Source organism: Cuculus canorus, chromosome 30 (assembly GCF_017976375.1).
Source record: "Cuculus canorus isolate bCucCan1 chromosome 30, bCucCan1.pri, whole genome shotgun sequence".
Classification (NCBI taxonomy): Eukaryota; Metazoa; Chordata; class Aves; order Cuculiformes; family Cuculidae; genus Cuculus; species Cuculus canorus.
In genome coordinates, this window is record NC_071430.1 from 1,644,420 (window position 1) to 1,662,838 (window position 18,419).

General features: G+C 66.4%; 2 protein-coding genes across 5 annotated transcripts; both read right to left on the reverse strand.

The window, feature by feature from the left end:
• Positions 1-474: 474 nt before the first annotated feature.
• On the reverse strand, positions 475-6,912 carry DCAF15 (DDB1 and CUL4 associated factor 15). The gene is made up of 13 exons (XM_054051854.1): positions 6,755-6,912; positions 6,043-6,140; positions 5,628-5,763; positions 5,423-5,529; positions 4,669-4,808; positions 4,160-4,330; positions 3,206-3,619; positions 2,907-3,016; positions 2,699-2,827; positions 2,521-2,606; positions 1,776-1,880; positions 1,113-1,228; positions 475-612 (listed from the first exon to the last, which is right to left on the reverse strand). Exons 1-13 carry the CDS (start codon positions 6,887-6,889, stop codon positions 557-559), a joined length of 1,803 nt encoding a protein of 600 aa, XP_053907829.1. The 5' UTR covers positions 6,890-6,912; the 3' UTR covers positions 475-556.
• Positions 6,913-7,518: 606 nt separating this feature from the next.
• On the reverse strand, positions 7,519-18,039 carry CC2D1A (coiled-coil and C2 domain containing 1A). 4 transcript variants are annotated; one of them, XM_054051781.1, is made up of 29 exons: positions 17,969-18,039; positions 17,379-17,442; positions 16,159-16,279; positions 15,911-16,014; positions 15,762-15,823; positions 15,242-15,386; positions 14,274-14,663; positions 14,084-14,156; positions 13,880-13,948; positions 13,516-13,646; positions 13,375-13,447; positions 13,138-13,268; positions 12,849-12,981; positions 12,334-12,506; positions 12,142-12,264; positions 11,947-12,005; positions 11,708-11,824; positions 11,553-11,626; positions 11,309-11,367; positions 10,999-11,050; positions 10,777-10,876; positions 10,612-10,702; positions 10,002-10,127; positions 9,827-9,888; positions 9,248-9,308; positions 8,746-8,872; positions 8,424-8,500; positions 7,998-8,045; positions 7,519-7,640 (listed from the first exon to the last, which is right to left on the reverse strand). In XM_054051781.1, exons 2-29 carry the CDS (start codon positions 17,427-17,429, stop codon positions 7,620-7,622), a joined length of 2,853 nt encoding a protein of 950 aa, XP_053907756.1. In that variant the 5' UTR covers positions 17,430-17,442; positions 17,969-18,039; the 3' UTR covers positions 7,519-7,619. The 4 variants fall into 4 exon arrangements, with proteins under 4 accessions (XP_053907756.1, XP_053907755.1, XP_053907758.1 ...); XM_054051780.1 differs by having other exon boundaries at positions 17,379-17,468; positions 17,969-18,010; XM_054051783.1 differs by having other exon boundaries at positions 15,242-15,379; positions 15,764-15,823; positions 17,379-17,468; positions 17,969-18,009.
• Positions 18,040-18,419: the final 380 nt, after the last annotated feature.

Here is an 18,419-nt window from a genome sequence, read left to right on the forward strand (position 1 = left end):
TGGGGGGGCAAAAAGCACCCCGGGTCCCCCTTCCTGCCCCTCCCCCGCCTTAGCCCGTGCCCCCCCCGCATGAAGGGCCCCCCGCGCTTCGCCCCCCCCACCCCCGGCTTCCATCGGTCTCTGCTTCTCCGCCCCCCCCCCCCGCCCGGGGCCCCCCCGGGGTGGGAAAAGGGGATTGGGGGGGTACAGCCCCCCCCCCGTGACACCACCCCTCCCCCCCGCGGACGCTGTTTTGTACCTTTTGTAGTTTCTTAAGGAATAAAATCGCCGTGGACTTTGCCTTCAGCCCCAAATCCGAGGGAGTCACCCCAAAATCCCAGGAATTCACCCCAAACTCCAGGGATTGACCCCAAAATCCCAGAGATTTCCCCCACCCCCCTCCGGCGTCGCCCCCTGATCGCAGCATCCGTGGAAAGCAGAAGGTTTTATTTTGGGGGGGTGGGGAGGGGGTTCGGACCCCCCCAGTAAAACCCAATGGAAAAAAAAAAGAGAATAATAAAAAACCCCAACAAACCCCCAAACGGCCCCAAAATCGGGGGGGGAGGAAGGGGGGGTCCTACAGCACAATCCACGTGTAGCGCTCGGCGTCCGCCAGAACCTTCAGCGAACAGCCTGGGGGTGGGGGGGGGATTAGGGACCCCCCCCTTGAGCTCCCCCAACCCCTCTGTGCCCCCCCAACCCCCACCCCCTCCTCAAATCCCCCTCAAACCCCTCCAAATCCCCCCTGAACCCCCAACCCCTCCAAACCCTCTGTGCCCCCCTAAATCCCCCCTGAACCCCATCAGCTCCCCACCCCCTCCTCAAATCAACCCCAAACCCCCGCAACCCTTCTGTGTCCCCCCCAAATCCCCCCTGAACCCCCCCACCCCCTCCAACACCCCAAACTCCGCCTCTCAGACCCCCAAACTCCCCCTCAGACCCCCAAAACCCCTTCTCAGCCCCCCAACTCCCCCCTCAGCCCCCCAAACTCCCCCCTCAGCCCCTCAAATTCCCCTTCAGACCCCCAAACTCCCCCCTCAGCCCCTCAAATTCCCCCTCAGACCCCCAAACTCCCCTTCTCAGCCCCCCAAACTCCCCCCCCGGCCCCCCAAACGCCCCCGCCGTGCCCCCACCCCTGTGCAGGGCCTCGTTGGTCAGGCGGTTGACGCAGCGCGCCGGCGCCTCGGGCAGCAGCCACCGCATCACCGTGTCCACGCAGCCCTTGCGGTACCGGCTCCACACGCTGCCGCTGGGGGGGCAAAACGGGGGGGTCAGGGGGGGCGCACAAGGACGGGGGCAGCCCCAACTCTCCAAATCCCCCCCCCAAAACTGCACCACGGCCATCCCCCAGCCCCAAACCGCCCCCCCCAGACCCAAATGGCCCCCCCAGACCCCCCAAAACTGCCCTCCCCGGTCCCAAATCAACCCCCTCGTACCAAAATCACCTCCCCATCCCTCCAAATTGCCCCCCAAGAACTGCCCCCCCTCTAAACTGCCCCCCCGTTGCTCCCCTTCATCCCCAAATCACCCCCTTATCTCACAATTCTTTCTGTCCGGCCCCCGAAACTGCCCCCCCTGCCACAAAATCGCCCCCCCCGCCCCCAAACTGCCCCTCCTTGACCCCAAATCACCCCTCTGGACCCCTAAAATGCCACCCCCTGGACCCCAAATTGCCACTGCAGCTCCCTAACTGCCCCCCCCAGCCCCCGAACTGCCCTCCAAGCCCCCAAATCGCCCCTCTGGACCCCTAAACTGCCCCTCCCAGCCCCCAAACTGCCCCCCCCAGTTGCCCCCACCTGGTTTGCCCCTTGACCTCGCTGAGCTCCCCGACGCCGACGGTGGCGAAGGTGCCGGTGCCGAGGTCCCAGGCCACCTTGAGGCTGGTGTGGTACGGGCGGGGGCTGGGGGCGAGGGGGGGTCAGCGCGGGGGTTTTGGGGTGACGGGGGGGCAATCTGGGGGCGTCGAGGACCGTTCTGCCCCCCCGTTCACCACAGCTGCCCCGGCAGTGGGGCGTGGGGTGGTTATTTTGGAGGGGGGCAGTTTTAGGGTGCAGAGAGGCAGTGGCAGTGGGCGGTTTTGGGGTGTAGAGGAGCGGTTTGAGGGTCAGGGGGCACTTCGGGGGTGCAGAGGGGAGGCTTTGGGGGACAGGGGCGGCGGTTTTGAGTTGCAGGGGATGGATTTGGGGTGCAGAGGCCGTTCTGCCCCCTCCTCACCACAGCTGCCCCTCACAGTGAGGCGCAAGACGGTTATTTGGGGTTTGGAGGAGCAGTTTTGGGTAGTGGGGGCAGTTTTAGGGGGCAGAGGAGCAGTTTTGGTATGTGGGGGGGGAAGTTTTGAGGTCCCGGGGGGACAGTTTTGGGGCGCAGGGGCCGCTCTGCGCCTCCTCACCACAGCTGCCCCTGCGGTGGGGCGTGGGACGGTTATTTGGGGTGTTTCGGGGTGCAGGGGTGTGGTTTTAAGGTGCAGAGCAAGAGTTTTGGGTAGTGAGGTCAGTTTTGGGGTGCAGGGGGGGTCAGTTTTGGGGTGCAGGGGCCGCTCACCGCAGCTGCCCCTCGCCATGGGGCGCGGGGAAGGCGAGCAGCAGCAACCCGATGTTGATGATGACCTGGTCGGTCTCGGGGCACACCTGGGGGGGCACAAAGTGGGGTTTGGGGGTCCCCTGGGGGGGAGGTGGGGGGCCCAGGGGGGGTCCCCACCACGCGTTTCCCCCCTCCCCACCTCAAGGATGACGATGTCGTAGTCGCTGAAGGAGCAGAACTGGGGGGCCCAGGCGGCGTCGTTACGGATCACCTCGTTAATGACGTACTCAAAGTCCAGCGTGAGCTGCTCCACCGTCAGGAACTGCCCCTGGGGGGGGGACGGGGGGCGGCTGGGACCCCCAAACCCCCACCCCTGCACCCCCAAACCCTGCCCCGTGCCCCCAAACCTGTGCTGTTGCCTGTTCCCGCAGCGGCCGCAGGCTGCGCCCCCGCAGGTCGGTCACCACGAAGGGCAGCGAGATCTTGTCGTCCTCCAGCTCTGCGGGGGGACACGGGGCTGGGGGGGCCCCAAATTATCGGGGGGCGGCCCCACATTATGGGGGAGGGCAGCACAGAACTACCCACACCTCCAGCCCCCCTCCCCCCCCCTCCCCCAAACCTGCTGCCAGGCTGCAGCAATACCATTAGGCTCCAGAGTTGACACCCATCCCCTGTGCCATCGGTAGGCTCCAGAGTGAACGCTCACCCTCGGGCGCGGCGGTGGGCGACTCGAGCACGTAGCGCAGTTTGGTGTAGTTGACGTAGCCGGGCTCAGGGGGCGGCGGGGGCGCGGGGGGGGCGCGGGGGGCAGCGGGGGCCTCGCTGGGGCCGGGGGGCCGGGGGGGGCAGCGCCCCGGTGAGGCGGGGGGGGCCGCGGGCACCGCGCCGTCCGTGGCCTCCTGGGCGCGCCGGAAGATGTCGGCTACGAACTCCTTGGCTTTGGCCACCGCCGGGGAGGGCCCGGCGCCCCCCCCGCCCCGCGGCTGCGTGGCCCCCGGCCCCCCCGGTGCCCCCCCCGGCTCCCCCGGCTCTTCGGGGTGCGGTGTGGCCCCCCCGGCACGGCGAGCGCCCCCCGGTGCGCCCCGGCGCCGGTACAGGATCTGCGAGGGGGCGCCGTCGCCTGAGGGGCGAGGGGCGTCAGGGGGGGGCCCCAAGGGGTCACGGGGGGGGCCCCAAAGGGGGTTTGGGGTTTGGGGGACTCAGGGGGGGCTGGGGGGTCCCAAGGGGACTCGGGGCGGGGGCAACGGGGTTTGGGGAGCTCTGGGGGGTCCCAAACAGGTCACAGGGGGGGTACCAAAGGGGGTTTGGGGGGCTCAGGGGGGGCCGGGGAATCCCAAGGGGACTCGGAGGGGGGGCCCCAAGGGGGTTTGGGGGGCTTGGGGTGGGGGCGGGGGGTCCCAAGGAGTCACAGTGGGGTGCCAAGGGGGCTTGGGGGTCTTGGGGGGGGTCCCAAAGGGTCTCGGGGGTGCCCCAAAGGGGTTTGGGGGGTTGGGGGGGCCGTGAGGGGCTCCCAAGGGGGTCTGGGGGTCACAGGGGGGACCCTGAGAGGGTGTGGGGAGGGTCCTTGGGGGGCACAGGGGCCCAAGGGGAACCTGGGGGGGTCCTGGGGGTTCCCGAGGGGTTCGGGAGGGCTCTGGGGGTGCCCGGGGGGGAGCCGTACCGGGTCCGTGGACGGCGACGGCGCAGGCGACGAGGGAGAAGCTGGTGTTGAGCAGGACGACGCCGTCCTTCTTGAGCTGAAAGGCGGGCTGGAAGGTGGGGAACGGGTACACCACCTGGAACTTGGTGTGCAGCGCGAAGCCGTGGCGCAGGCACCGCACCTGCCGCTCCCCTGCGGGCCGAGACGCCGCTCAGCACCGCAGCCGCAACCGCCGCTCAGCACCGCGTCTGCCCGGAACACAGCGGGAGCACGGCAGGAGCACAGCGCGGTGCGGCCACAGAGGCTCGGCACGGCTACGGTAGCTCGGTTTAGCCACAGCCGTTCAGCGCAGAGCAGCTCAGTGTAGCCACGGTGCCTCGGTGTGGCCGCGGTCCTCAATGTGCCGCAGCCCTCATGGCTTGGTGAGGCCGCGGCACAGGCCTGGTGGCTCCGTGTGGCCACGGTCAAGCTCTGGTGGCTCGGTAGGGCCACGGTGGCCCAGCGTGGCGTGCCGGCCCAGCGGGACTCACCGGGGTGGGCGAGGGCAACGTCGTGGCAGGCGGGGCAGTGCTGGGGGGGTGGCACGGCCACGGCGCTGACGTAGATGTCACGGTGGTTCTCGTCGCTCATCATCATCATGTTCACCAGGAGACCGTTGGCCGAGCGCGTGCTGGAGGGGGAACGCGGCAAAAAGGGCGGGCGCGGTGAAAATGGGGGTATATGGTGAAAAAGGGGGGGACACATGGCAAAAAAGTAGAGGGGATATGGTGGAAGCATGGAGACACAGTGGCAGCAAAGGGGGGATGTGGCAGAAATGGGGGGACGTGGTTAAAAGGGGATATACGGTGGAAATGGGGGGACACGGTTAAAAGAGGGGGACACGGTTAAAAGGAGTGACATGGTGGAAATGAAAGGACACGGTTAAAAGAGAGGGACGCGATGGAAATGGGGAGACACGGTTAAAAGAGGGGGACGTGGTTAAAAGAGGGGGATATAGAGAGAAAGGAGGGAGAACACAATGAAAATATGGCGACACAGGGACGACAAAAAGGGATGCTGTGAAAAGCGGGGGACATGGTAACAATAAAGGAGAAATGTGGTGAAAAAGGGGGAGACACGACAAAAACCAGGGGGAGGTGGTAAAATACCCGGGGGGACAGTGAAACGGAAAGGATGCGGTGACAGCATGGCAAGCGTGGCAGTGGCCGGGGGGGGTGCAGGGGGGGCTGCAGTGATGCTGAGGGGGGGATTTGGGCCTGGGGAGGGGTCCCGGGGGGGGCTCACTTGAAGCCAAAGACGAGGATGGCGCGGCTGTCGCCCGGCCACTCGCACACCGTGAGGTACAGGTCGCTGTAGATCTCCTCGTCCTGGAAGAGCCGCACCTGCCGCACCTGCGGGGACGGACGGAGCGCTGGCGTTGAGGGTGGGGGGAAGAGACACCGCAGGGGGAGCCGCGCAGCTGTCCGTGCGTCCGTCTGTCCGTCCGTACCAGGCGCAGTTTGCTGTGGACGTTGAACTCCCACCAGTAGAGGTGATAGAGGTAGAAGGAGAAGTCGTCGTCGCCGCCGCTGCTCGTGTAGGAGAGGACGTAACAGCCGCACTTGGAGAAACCCAAGAAGATGTGCCTGGGGGGGCGGAATGGGGGCAGCTCCAGAGGGGCCGGAATTGGGGGGCAGGCAGGAACGAGGTAGAGGGAGCAGAGACCCCCTGAGATGGGGGGGTCTGGAGAACGAGGAAGGGGTTTGGAGATGGCAAGGGGTCTCCAAGGATGAAGGGGATCGTTCAGGACCGGAGAGGGGAGGTGGAAATAGACAGAAAAGGCCCTCAAGGAAGAGGAGGGGGCTTTGAGAACGGGGGCACCCCGAGGATGTGAGGGGGTCCCCGGCAGCCCCCCCCGCGCTCACCCTGCCCCCAGCGAGGCCTCATCCGCGATGCTCTTGAGGGAGACGCAGACGCGGGGGGGCAACTTCCGGAAGAGCCGCGGCGAGAGCTGCCCGCTCAGCTGTTGGGGGGCAGCGTCAGGGACCCCCGCCCCCCCCAAACCCCTGCTTCTCTCCCAGCACCCCCCGAGACCCTCCCTTGTTGACCCCCCCATCTCACTCCTCCCCAACATCCCCGAGCAAGCCCCCCTCTCACAGCTCCCCCCAACTCCTATCCCCCCAAAACCCCCCCCTCACCCCAACACCCCTTCAGGGGTCCCAGCCCCCTCCACTCACCCCTGCCCCTCCCGAACTCCCTCAGACCCCCCCCCCCCAGAGCCCCCCTCTCACCTCCTCAGACCCCTCTCACCCCTGCTCCCCACAACACCCCCTCAGCCCCACCATCTCCCCCAACCCCCCCTCAGTTCTCCCACCAAACCCCCCTCACAGCCCACCCCCCAACTCCCATCCCCCCCTCACCCCCAACACCCCCTCAGCTACCCCCCAGCTCCCTCACGGGTCCCAGTCCCCTCCCCTCGCCCCTGCCCCCCAACACCCCCTCAGAACTCCCTCACCCCTGCCCCCAAACACCCCCTCAGACCCCCCCCCCAGAACCCCCCCTCACCCCTGACTCTAACAGCCCCTCGGACCGCCCCCCCCCCCACAGGTCCCACCCCCCGCTCAGCCCCCCGCCCACCCTGGCGCGCTCCAGCTGCCTCACGACGTGCTCGCGGCGGCCCCGCGTCCCGGTCCCGGCCGAGCCGCCGCCCCCCCCCGCCGGGCCCCGCTTCGCCCCCGCGCCGCCGCGCTCCGATTTCGAGCTGGGCGCCATTTTCCCCCGGCCCCGCCGCTTCCCGCCGCGCTGGCCCCGCCCGCGCCGCGCGCCCATTGGCCGAGGGGGCGGGGCCAGCGCTCCTCATTGGCCGCGGCTCCAGAACCGCCCGCGCCGCTCATTGGCTGAGACGGCGGCGCCCGCACCTCTCATTGGCTGCGGCCGACGCCCAGCCCACCGCGCGCTCTCACTGGCCGCCGCGCCGGCCCCGCCCCCTCGCGCCGCTCATTGGCTGAGGCAGGACGCGCCCATCGCCTCTCTTTGGCTGAGGCGACCTCGCCCGCCCGTCTGTCAATCACCGCAAAGCCCCGCCCCCTCGGGACGCGGCAGCCAATGGGAGCGCGAGCCCCGCCCTTCCCTCGGCGCCGTTGCCATGGAGCGGCGCGCGGGGTGAGGGATGCGGTTGCCATGGCGACGGGGATGCTCGGGGACGCAGAATTGACCAAATCCCGGCTTTTTCGTCTTAAAAACTTTATGGATTGGTAGTCGAGGCGGCCCGTGAGCGGCCCCGGGCGCAGGCACTTGGGGGGGCCCTGCTTGGGGGGTAGGAGGGGTCCCTGCCCCCGGGGAGGGGGGGGAGCAAAGTGCTGAGGGGGGAGGGACACCTGAGGGGGGGTCACCCCGAGGCCGGGGTGGGGGGGAGTAGCAGCTCTGGTCCCTGTGATTGTCTCAGCAGCGCCCGGGGGGGCCCCCAAAGCACCTGGGCCCCCCCGTGAGCCCATCCGGGGGTTCAGCGGCAAAGCTTCTGCAGCTGGAAGAGAAAAGGGGGTGAGGGGGGGTCGGGGGGGAGGGATCCTGGAATGAGGGGGGGGTGTCCATTGGGGGGGGGAATGCAGTCCTTAGGGGGGTGGGTCCTCGAGTGAGGGGGGGTCCTAGAGGGAGGGGGTTCCCTGGGCGGGGTCCTACAGTGAAAGGGGGGTCCCTGGGAGGGGGGGGTGTCCCTACGGGGGGGGTAGGTGTCCTAGAGCGAAGGGAGGTCCCTAGAGGTAGGGGGGGGGTCCCGGAGAAGGGGAGGGGTCCCTAGCATGAGTGAAGGGGGGTCCTGGAGATAATGGGGGGGCCTAAAGGTGAGGGGTGGTCTCCGGGGGCGGGGGGGGGGAGCCCCCACCTCGCTCTCCACCAGGTTCCTCTTGTACAGCGCCTCCTTGGCTGCGTCCTGGAGGGGGGGTGAGGGGGAGGGGGGCGACAGTGGCCCCCCAGCGCCCCACAGGTGCCCCTCCAGCCCCATAAGTGCCCCCCCAGTCCCCATTGCCCCCACCAGCCCTACAGGTGCCCCCCAGCCCCACAGGCGCCCCCAGCCCCATAAGTGCCCCCCCAGCCCCACAGGCACTCCCCAGCCCCATAAGTGCCCCTCAGCCCCACAGGCACCCCCTCAGCCCCATAAGTGCCCCTCAGCCCCATAAGTGCCCCCCAGCCCCACAGGTGCCCCCCCCCCCCGTAAGTGCCCCCCCCCCCCGTAAGTGCTCCCCCAGCCCCACACGAGCCCCCCCACCCCCATAAGTGCCCCCCCAGCCCCACAGGAGCCCCCCCTCACCCGGCTGCCGGCGCTGCCGAGGTGCCGCGCGCTCTCGCCGTAGAGGAGCAGCAGCCGCTCCAACTGCGCCACATACTCTGGGGGCACAGCGGGGGCTCAGCACCGCGCGGGGTCGGACCCACCAGCAGACCCCCCAGGACCAGAGCAGGATGGGACCCACGGACAGGACCCCAACAGGATGGGATCCAGAGTTGGGACCACTCAGGACCAGAGCAGGACGGGATGAGCTCAGGATCGAACCCCTTGGGACAGGATGAGCTCAGGACCGAACCCCTCGGGACGGGATGAGCTCAGGACCGGACCCCTCGGGACCCGCGCTCACCCCTGCGGAATGGGGGGTCCCCGCTCTGCAGGCGGGCGCGGAGGCTCTGGCTGCGCCGCACCACCTCCTGGTGCTGATCCCGCAGCTCCGCCGGGATCGGCCGCCGCGCCTGCGAGTACGCCAACATCTGCGGGGGAGAGACACCCATGGGGGGGGGTGGGCTTTGGGGGGACCCCCTGAGCCTCGAACGGCCCCCCCTGAGCCGAAAGGGCCCCCCCGAGCCCCAAAGGACCCCCCTGAGCCCTAAAAGGCCCCCCCGACCCCAAAGGCCCTTCCCAAGCCCCAAACGCCCCCCCCCAAACCCCAAATGGCCTCCCCCAAGCCCAAGGAGCCCCCCCCGAGCTCAAAGGGCCCCCCTCGAGCCCCAAACGACCCCCTCTGAGCCCCAAAAGGCCCCACCTGAGCCCTAAAAGACCCCCCTGAACCCCAAAGGCCCTCCCTGAATCCCAAGGGCCCCCCCGAATCCCAAGGGCCCCCCCTGAATCCCAAGGCCCCCCCTCACCTTCCGCTCCAGCTTCTCCCGCTCGAAGGCCAGGACGTGCAGGCTGGGGGGCGCGGGGACCCTGGGGGGGACACCCCACATTGACCCCCATGGGCCCCCCAGCTTCGGGCTCTGCCCCTTCCTCCGGAAAGGGAAGGAGGAAAGAGGGAAGAAGAAGAAAGGAAGGGGAAAAGAAGGGAAAAAGAAAGGAAGGGGAAAAGAAGGGAAGAAAAGAAGAATGAAGAAAGAGAAGAAGAAAAGAGGAAAAAAGGGAAGAAGGGGAAAAGAAGGAAAGAAGAAAAGAAGGGGAGAACAAGGGTAAAAGAAGGGGAGAAAAAAGGAAGGGGAAAGGGAGAAGAAAGGAAAGGGGAAAGGAAGGAAAAAAGGAAGAACAGAAGAAAGAGAGGAGAAAAGAAGGGAAGAAGAACGGAAAAAGAAAAGAAGAAAAAAGAAAGAAAGGGAAGAAAAAAGGAAGGGGAAAGGCAGGAAAGAAGAAAGGAAGGGGAAAGGAAGAAGAAAAGAAAGCGAAAAGGAAGGAGAAAAAGAAGCACAGAGAAAGGGAGGGGAGCGGCAGAGCGGGTGCGGAGCCCCGGGACTCACCTGTTGTTCCCATCCTTGGCCGGAGCGACACCGGTGCTGAGTCGGGATCGGGATTTGGCGACCTGGGGGGGAAAGGGGGGGTTCAGAATGGGGGCTCAGAGCGGGTTCAGTGGGGGGGGGGTTCAGCATGGGAGGGGCTCAGAGTGGGGGGGCCCAGCGTGGGGGTGCAGCTCACCGGGGCGCCGCGGTCCACGACGAGCCATCGCTCCGTCCGCGGCTCCATCTGTGCCGCGCTCAGCGGCTCCCGCAGCCGCACCACCACCTCCAGCTTCCCCCCCGTGGGGCGGCGCCCGTCCAGCAGCTGCCGAGACCGGGGGCGCCCGCTAACGACACCCCGAAACCCCCACCTGCCCACTAATGACACCCCAGAATCCCCGCCTGCGCACTAATAACACCCCAAAACCCCTGCCCAGCCACTAATAACACCCCAAAACCCCCACCTGCCCACTAACGACACCCCAAAACCCCCACCTGCGCACTAGTGACACCCTGAAACCCCTGCCTGCCCACTAATGACACCCCAGAACCCCCACCCAGCCACTAATGACACCCCGAAACCCCTGACCACCCGCTAACAACACCCTGGAACTGCGGCCACCCACTAATGACACCCTAGAACCTGGGCCGCCCGCTAACGAAGCCCCAGGACCCTCAGCCACACATTAACAAAGCCGCGGGACCCCCGGGCACCCGTTAACGAAGCTCCGGCATCGCTGGCCCCCCGCTAACGAAGCAGAAGGGCCCCGGCCGCTAACGAAGCCCCCTCTGCCCACACCCCTCCTCACCTCCAGGATCTCACGGACTTCGCAGACGGTCTCGAGCGCCTCCAGTTTGAGCTGCGCGGCGCCGAGGAGCCGATCCGGCTTGAAGAGGCCCCTGAGGAGAGGCGAGCGCTGAAGCTCCGGCAGCGCCGGGAGCACCGGGAGCACAGGGAGGCGCTCGGTTCTCACCCTTTGTGCAGCACTTCGAATTTGATGCCTTTGGTGTGAAGGATGCGGCGCAACGCACGGTGTCCGCGGTTCACAAACAGCTTGAACTGCTCCCGGAACTCTGGGAAGACACCACGGAATGGTGCTGAGCGCCCCGGATGGGAGCAGAGCCGCGTTCGTCAGCCCCCGTGGCACTAACGAGCCTCGGAGCGATGGCGTGGGGGCCACGGAAGGCAGAATTACCGGGACTGTCGGTGTTTTTGACGACGTTGGTTTTGTCTTTTTGAGCTTCTTCCTGCAAAGGGGAAAAAGGGAGAGTGAGGAGGGGGCAAAAAGGGGAGGGAGAGGGGCAAAAAGGGAGGGAGAGGGGCAAAAAGGGGGAGGGAGAGGGGCAAAAAGGGGGAGGGAGAGGGGCAAAAAGGGAGGGAGAGGGGCAAAAAGGGGGAGGGAGAGGGGCAAAAAGGGAGGGAGAGGGGCAAAAAGGGAGGGAGAGGGGCAAGAAGGGAGGGCGAGGGGTGAGATGAGCGGACAGGAATGTTCTGGAAGGCCTCACCGCGTTGGGGTACGGGAACTCGAACCGCACGAAGGCGTCCAGGTCGTTGGGAGCCACTCCTGCAGGGCAGACGCAGCCTGAGCACCGCGCCGGCGGCACCGAAGCCTCTCCGGCGGCTCCGAAGCCTCTCCGGCAGCACCAAAGCCTCTCCAGTGGCTCCGAAGCCTCGCGAGAGGATTTGCAGCCCCCCGGCTGTGCTGGCAGCCCCCGGTGCCGATCGCGGTGCTGCGGCGTTGGCGCTCACCTGCCGGTGCCGGGAGGTTGAAGCCTTTCACTATCGACAGCGCCAGATCGTTGCTGTTCAGCTCCGGAAAGTTTCTGTAGATGGAAAAATCCGGAAAATGCCGTTGGTGCCCGCACGTCGCCCGGCGCCCGCCGATGCCGCGCTCGCTGCCGTACTTGAGGACGGTGAAGGTTCGCTGCTCGTAGTGATACTTCGGCAGCGGCGAACCCCGAGCGTGGGCGTCCTTCAGCAGCTCCATGTTCCGCTTGCAGTCCTCAGCCAGATCCTCAAACCTGGGCGGAAAAGCAGCTGCGGATGGAATTCCGGCTCTCCTTCCCTGCCCGGATCACCCTGGGAGGCAGGAGACATCGCTCCGGATGGAATTCCCTCCCTCCTTCCCTGCCCACGGCCTCACTTTGTCGTCTCCGTGATATTCCCGAGCTGTGTGAACTGCTTGGAATAATTCAGGCACATCTGGAAAGGGGAGAGAAGAGAGAAATTCCCGGCTCCCAACGGCTCCCAGCACCCGCCTGGCTCAGGATTGGCTTTTCCCAACCCAGAAGCGTCACGCCCCTCATTCCCAACCCATCCCCATTCCCGGCTCCGTCACCTCGTGCTGCTGCCGGATGCGCTCCACCAGCTCCTGGTAGCGCCCGGCCGCCTCCGGAGGGATGCGCGCATCCCGCTGCGGCTCCAGCACAAAATCCTCCTTATTCACCGGAGCTTCGGGGACCTGGAGCGAAGGCAAAGGATCGGATCCGCCGCTCGGGAAGGTGCTTGGATTCCCGGGAAAAGCGCCGACCTTGGTGATGTCGACGGGGAATCCGCCGCGCGAGGCCTGGATCATGGGCTCCATCCCTTTGGCGCGGCGCAGGAACAGCTTCGCCCCTTCCGTGTCGTTGCGGCGCTTGGCCCGGAGCGCGGCCTCCAGCAGCGCCTTCCGACGGCTCTCCAGGAACGCCAACTGCTGCTGCGCTGCGGGAGACACGGATACAGCTGTCAGGAAAGCCCCGGGGTCGCATCCCAATCCCGTCAAACCCGGTGCCCGCGGCTTTTCCAGCTCTCGCTGGAACCCCAGGCGCTTCCAGCGCTCGGAACGCTGCAGGATTGTTCCCACTCTCCCCGCTCCAATCCCACCGGAGCCGCCGGAAGGGCCCTTTCCGTCCCCATCCGGCCCGGGATGTTCCCAAGGGATGGGGCAGCGCTCCCAGCTCCATCCCGGGACCTCTCTGCTCTCAGCCCAGAGGAGTTTTGGGCTGAATTCCCTCTCTTTTAGCACAATTCCGGTGAGGAAGGAGCCGGCGCTCAGGCCGGTACCTTTCGCCGTGGTTTTAGGAGCCGGTTTGGCCGTTCCGGCAGAATTCGGCGCAGCCGTGGAGGAATCCCGGGAAGGCGGCAGCGGCGGTTTGGGCTGGGAGGCGGCAGGAGCTTGCGCCGGACGGGCGGAAGGCTGGGAACGGAAAATGCCGCAGTTAGAGCGGGAATAATGGAAAACACCCCCGTCCCACAGGCACCGGGATGCCGGCATCGCCTCGGAGCCAGCGCTGCTCCCGGTTCGGGCTCCTCCGGAGCCGGAGAGAGGATCCCACGTGGCGCCAATGCCAACCTTGGCCTCCTCGGTGCCGCCGTTCTCCTCCTCGCGGTCCTCCTGGCTCACCAGCTTCATGGCCGTCTCCAGCACGCCGGCGATGCTCCGGTCTCCGGACGGCGTCTCGGCGCCCTGGATAGGCGGGAAGCCTGGCCGGGGCGGAGGAGCGGCCATTGAGGGGCCGCATCCTGCTCCCCGCCACCTTCCGGCGACGCCTCCGAGAAGCGTTTGCCGGGAAAAGGATGCAGAAAATACCTGGCGGAACGGGCAGCTCCGAGAAATCCACCGCCTTCCCCGCTTTGTGCGCCCGGATGGCGTCTTGGTATTGCTGGAAGGGAATGCGGCGCTGAGCGGGAACGGCGGCACCGCGTCTGCCGCAACGTGCCGCGTCCGCACCTTGACGATGCGCTCGTGCATCCGCGCTTTCCGGTCGTCTCCTTTGCTCTTGGCCTGCGCCGCCGCCGTCCTGTAGCGCTCCATGCGCTGCTGCAGCGCCTCCAGCGCGTCCCGCGGCGCCGAAGGGACCTCTGGGTGGGGTGAAAATGGGAGGAAAAAGGTCCCGGCCCTGTTCTCGTTGAGCCTCTCTTCGCTCGGGGGCGTTTGGGGGCGGAAATCGCCCCTTTGGGGGCAGAAGTTGCCCATTTTGGGGTGGAAGTTGCCCGTCTAGGGGTTAGAGTTGCCTGTTTAGGTGTGGAAGTTGCCCGTCTATGGGAGAAAATTGCCTGTCTAGGGGTGGAAGTTGCCCGTTCGGGGTCTCTACCTGCCACAGGAGAGGTTTCCGGCACGGCTTGGGGCTGGCCGGGCGATAACGGCTCCGCCGGCGGTTGGGCTGCAATGCGAAACGTACGGTGATGCGGGCGCCGCAGGAGCCGCGCAGCCGCGCCGGCGCTGCCAAAATCAGGGAAGGATCGCTTCGAGGTGAGGGCTCGGAAAGGAACGCTCCCCACGAGGCTTCGGCTCTCACCGGGAGGAGGTGGGATGCTGCTCGGCTCTGGCAGCTGCCCCTTCGCCACTGCTTCCAGCAGGGAATCAAAGCTCTGGGAAAATCAGGAAAGAGAAGGAAAAGCTCAGTCTGAGACACGTTTTCCTCCAGAAACAGAGAAAATGGGGAGATTTTGGAGCAGGAGAGAAACCAGGAGCTCGCGGCGCCGCACCTTGGCAAGACGGTAGTGCTTGGTGGCCGCCTCCAGGTCTCCGCGTTGCTTGGCGTGCAGTGCGGCGAGCTTGTATTCCCGCTGCCGGCGGCGCAGCAAGGCCTCGGCGCTGGCCCGCTCGGAGCCCGCCGGAGCCGAGAGGAGAGCGGCCGTGCCGGGGCAGGATCCGTCCATCTCCGGCGAGGAATAACGAGCCGAATCCTTACCTGGATGCGCAGGCGACGAGGGAGGCGCTGGTTCCATCTCAACGACGGGAAGGAGCGGAGGCTGCGGCGGAGCTGGCGGCGGCTGCGGGGCACTGCTGCCCTTCCCCAGCGCCACCGGAGGGGGAATCTCATCCTCCGGGATGGTTTTGCCCTTCCTGACGGACGCCAAGAGGTTCTCCAGCGTCTGGAAAGAACGGGCACAGGGGCAAAACTCGCTCCCACGCCGGGAAAAGAGAAACGTCGGAGCCGCCGGAGGGGGGAAAACCCAACGGGTGCTGCAAACCAGAGCCCGTCAGCTCCTCGCCCCATGGCGATGCAGCCCCAAAAGCCACAAGCTCCTTCTTTTCCCCATAAAATCCCTCCTGGCGAGGCCGCAACGCTCCGGCGGCGCAGAGGAGCCGAGGGAAGGGTGAGCTATGCTCCTGGTGCGGCCTCAGATTCGTGGCGCCGGCTCCGAAATCGCTCAGAACGTGAAAAGACGGCGCCTTCCCTCGTGTCCCAGCTCGGCGGAACGGGTGATGCCGGCGTTGGCGAGGGCTCGGCCCCAAAACCGGACATGGAAAAGGCCGGAGCGCAGCCGAGAGGGCATAAAAAGAGGCCAGAAGGGAAAAAATAGCCTCCAAAATCCTAAAAACCATCGTAACCCCAAGGATTTCGGCAGGGGCCGGAGCAGCCCCAGGAATCCCGGGCCCGGCGGGAATTTGAGAGCAACAAGTTTCAGTAAATGAAAAGCGGAGGAAAAGCGCGGCAGAAGAAGCTCACCTTGAGGCCGCGCTCGTAGCGCCGCAGCCGGGAGCCGTCCCCGGCCTCCCTGGCATTGCCGACGGCCGCCTGGTACATCGCCACCCGCTCCACCAGCGTCGCCTCCACGTCGCTCGGCTCCGACGGCGGCTCCGGCACCTGCAGCACCCGGAGAAACGCTCGGATCGCTGCGGCGAGAGCCGGGCTCACCGCGCCGCCGGCATTCACTCGGATTGCCGGCTCCGACCAGGACTGGCCCAGGATTTTAGAGGCTAAGGAGCGACACCGGGAGCACCAGAAGCCGCCGCCGGGCGCTGAGAGACAGGGATTCCCCGAGAACAGTGAAAAATGGGATTGTTGGAGCCGAATTTCTCATAGATCCCCAGAAATTGGCTAAATGCAGCCTCTCCCCTCCCGTTTTCCGAGGCTGCTCCGGCCCTGGGGCCTCTTTGGGTTCACCTGGAGCTTGATTTTCCCATCGGGATAATGACCGCAAGGCAAGAAAGTGCCGGATTCGGCTCCAGCACGGAAGGCTTGGTGTACCTCGGCGTCTGGCGCAGCTTCGCTCCCTTCGCCGCCGCCCAGCACCTCCTGCAGCTCGGCCTGCCGCGCGCCAGGATCCGTCAGCGACATTCCGGGGCGGAAAAGCCCTCAGTTTAGGGAGAGGTCGGAGCTCCGGCCCCGTCTCACCAGGAGATCGTCCTCCTCTTCCAGTTCTTCCTCCCCATCCTCGTCCTCCTCGTCCCTCATGCAGAGTGCGGCCATGCGCTCAATCGCCTCCATTGGCAGCGGCGCTGCGGAACACATGGCACCACAGGGGGTTTTTTTAGGGGCCACAGACCCATTTCTGGGTGTTTTATGGGTGGGAAGAGCCTGGCAGGAGCCGTTTTCCTCATAGCAAGGGATGGGTTTTCCCAGGAAGGAAGGGCCGCACTCACTTTTCTGCTCCGGTTTCTCTCCCGGCACAGAGCGGCCGCCGACCAGCGCCAGCAGCTCAGCCTCCAGCTCGGCGTCATCCCCGGCTGAGCCCTCCGGAGAGAGCTCCGTCAGCAAACCCATCTGCAAGGAGAGCGGCAAAGGCGCTAACGAAGCCTCGTTAGGGCCAGGAAGAAGGGAGTGAGAGGATCCTCCCAGTGGGAGTCACGGAATGGGTTGTAAGGGACCTCAAAGCCCATCCAGATCCAACGCCACGTGCAGGGACACCTCCCGCTGGATGAGGGGCTCCAAGGCCCATCCGAGCCGGCCTGGAACCCCTCCAGGGATGGGGCAGCCTTATTCCAGGGCCTCCACACCCTCATCAGGAAGAAGTTCCTCCTCCCGTCCAGTCTAAACCTGCGCCTCTCCCGTTTGCCCCCATTGCCCCTCGGCCCATCACTCCAGGCCTTTGGGAACAGCCCCTCCGCAGCTTTCCTGGAGCCCCTTCAGGCGCTGAAGCTGCTCGGAGGTCTCCTGGGAGCCTTCTCCAGGCTGAACAACCCCAACTCTCCCAGCCCGGCCTCGGACGGGAGGTTCTGCAGCCCTTGCAGCATCCTTGGAGCCTCCTCTGGGCCCCTTCCAACAGCTCCATCTCCTCCTTCTGCTGAGGATCCCAGAGCCGGACCCAATCCTCCCGATGAGGTCTCCCCGAGAGGAGCCGAGGGGCAGATCCCCTCCCTCCCTGCTGGGCATCCTTCTCGTGGTGCAGCCCAGGACACGGGCGGTTTCTGGGCTGGGAGCGCACGTTGTGGCTCCTCTTGAGCTCCCCCAGAGCACCCCGAGTCCTTCTCCTCACGCTGCTCCAGTCCCATCATCGCCTGGATCGAACCCGTGGATTCCACCCCCAACCCGGAGGTAGGACATCGCCCTTGTTGAGCCTCACGAGCCGCGAGGAGACAGGAATCCCTCTGGGATAAAGACTCGCTCCTCGCTGGCCAAACCACGGAGCTTGCGGCGGATCTGATTTATGGAGCTGAGACAATCAGCTCGAACGCCAGTGACTAACGCCGCCTCTCTCGCCACACCTAATTAATCTGATTAACACACCCAGCTGGAGGCACTGGAGAGGAAGGCCCGGCGCAATGACCCCAATCCAGCACCACCGGAGCCCGGCAGAGCCGAATGCTGCCCACGGTGGCTTTGGTGGCTCCGGTTCGCTCCGGGCGCGGGGAAGCGGCCGTACCTGCCTGGCGATGGCGGCGCCGCGTCCCGGCGGCCTCCGGGCTCTGCTCATGGCGCCGGCTGAGCTGTGGGGTTTGGATGGGGGGGAGTCCTGGAGCCAAACAGAGAGCCCGGAATGGGGCCCTCTGAGCTCCCCCCGACCCCACCTCCCCCCCAGGGCCCCTCAAATCCCAATGGACCCCAATTTCCCCCAGACTCCCCCAAGGCCCCACGGACCCCAATCCCCCCCTTCAGGGCCCCCCAAAGCCCAATGGACCCCAACCCCTCCCCAAGGGAACCCCCAAGGCCCCACGGACCCCAACCCCCTCCAGACCCCCTCCAAAGCCCCACGGACCCCAAACCCCCCGAGACCCCCAGAAGGCCGCATGGTCCCCAACGCCCCCCCAGGCCCCATTCTCCCCCCCGAACCGACCCCCCAGGCCCTGTTCCTCCCCCCTCCGGCGCCCCCAAGGCCTCATTCCCCCCCCACGGCCCCCCCGAGGCCCTGATGCCCCCTCCCTCCCGCCCCCCAAGGCCCTGTTTCCCCCCCCAGACCCTCACAAACTCCCGTTCTCCCTCCCGGTACCGGCGCCCCCGTCCCCACGCACTCACTTCCTCGTCCGCTGTCAACAACACGTTGCGCTTTACGGCGCCGCTGTCGCAAAACGCCGCCGTTTCGCTTGGCACCCCCGGAGACTACAACTCCCGTCAGTCTTTGCGCTTCTCACGCCCCAAGACGCGATAGCTCCGTGTTTCAAGACTACGAGTCCCGTCAGCCTTTGCGTTGCGCATGCGTACACAGACAGACTCATTGTGGGGCGTGTTGAACTGCGATTCCCATCAGCCCTTGCGCTGCGCACGCGTGTATGGAGTAGTGACTCCATTTTAGACAGTGAACCACAACTCCCATCAATCCCCGCGCCCCGCATGCGCATATGGAGACTCGCGCTCCCGTCCGGGCGCAGTGAACTACAACTCCCATCAGCCCTCGCACCGCGCATGCGCGGATGGGGACGCGGGGAAAAAAGGCGGGAAAGGCGTGAGGCGACGGCGAGGCCGGCGC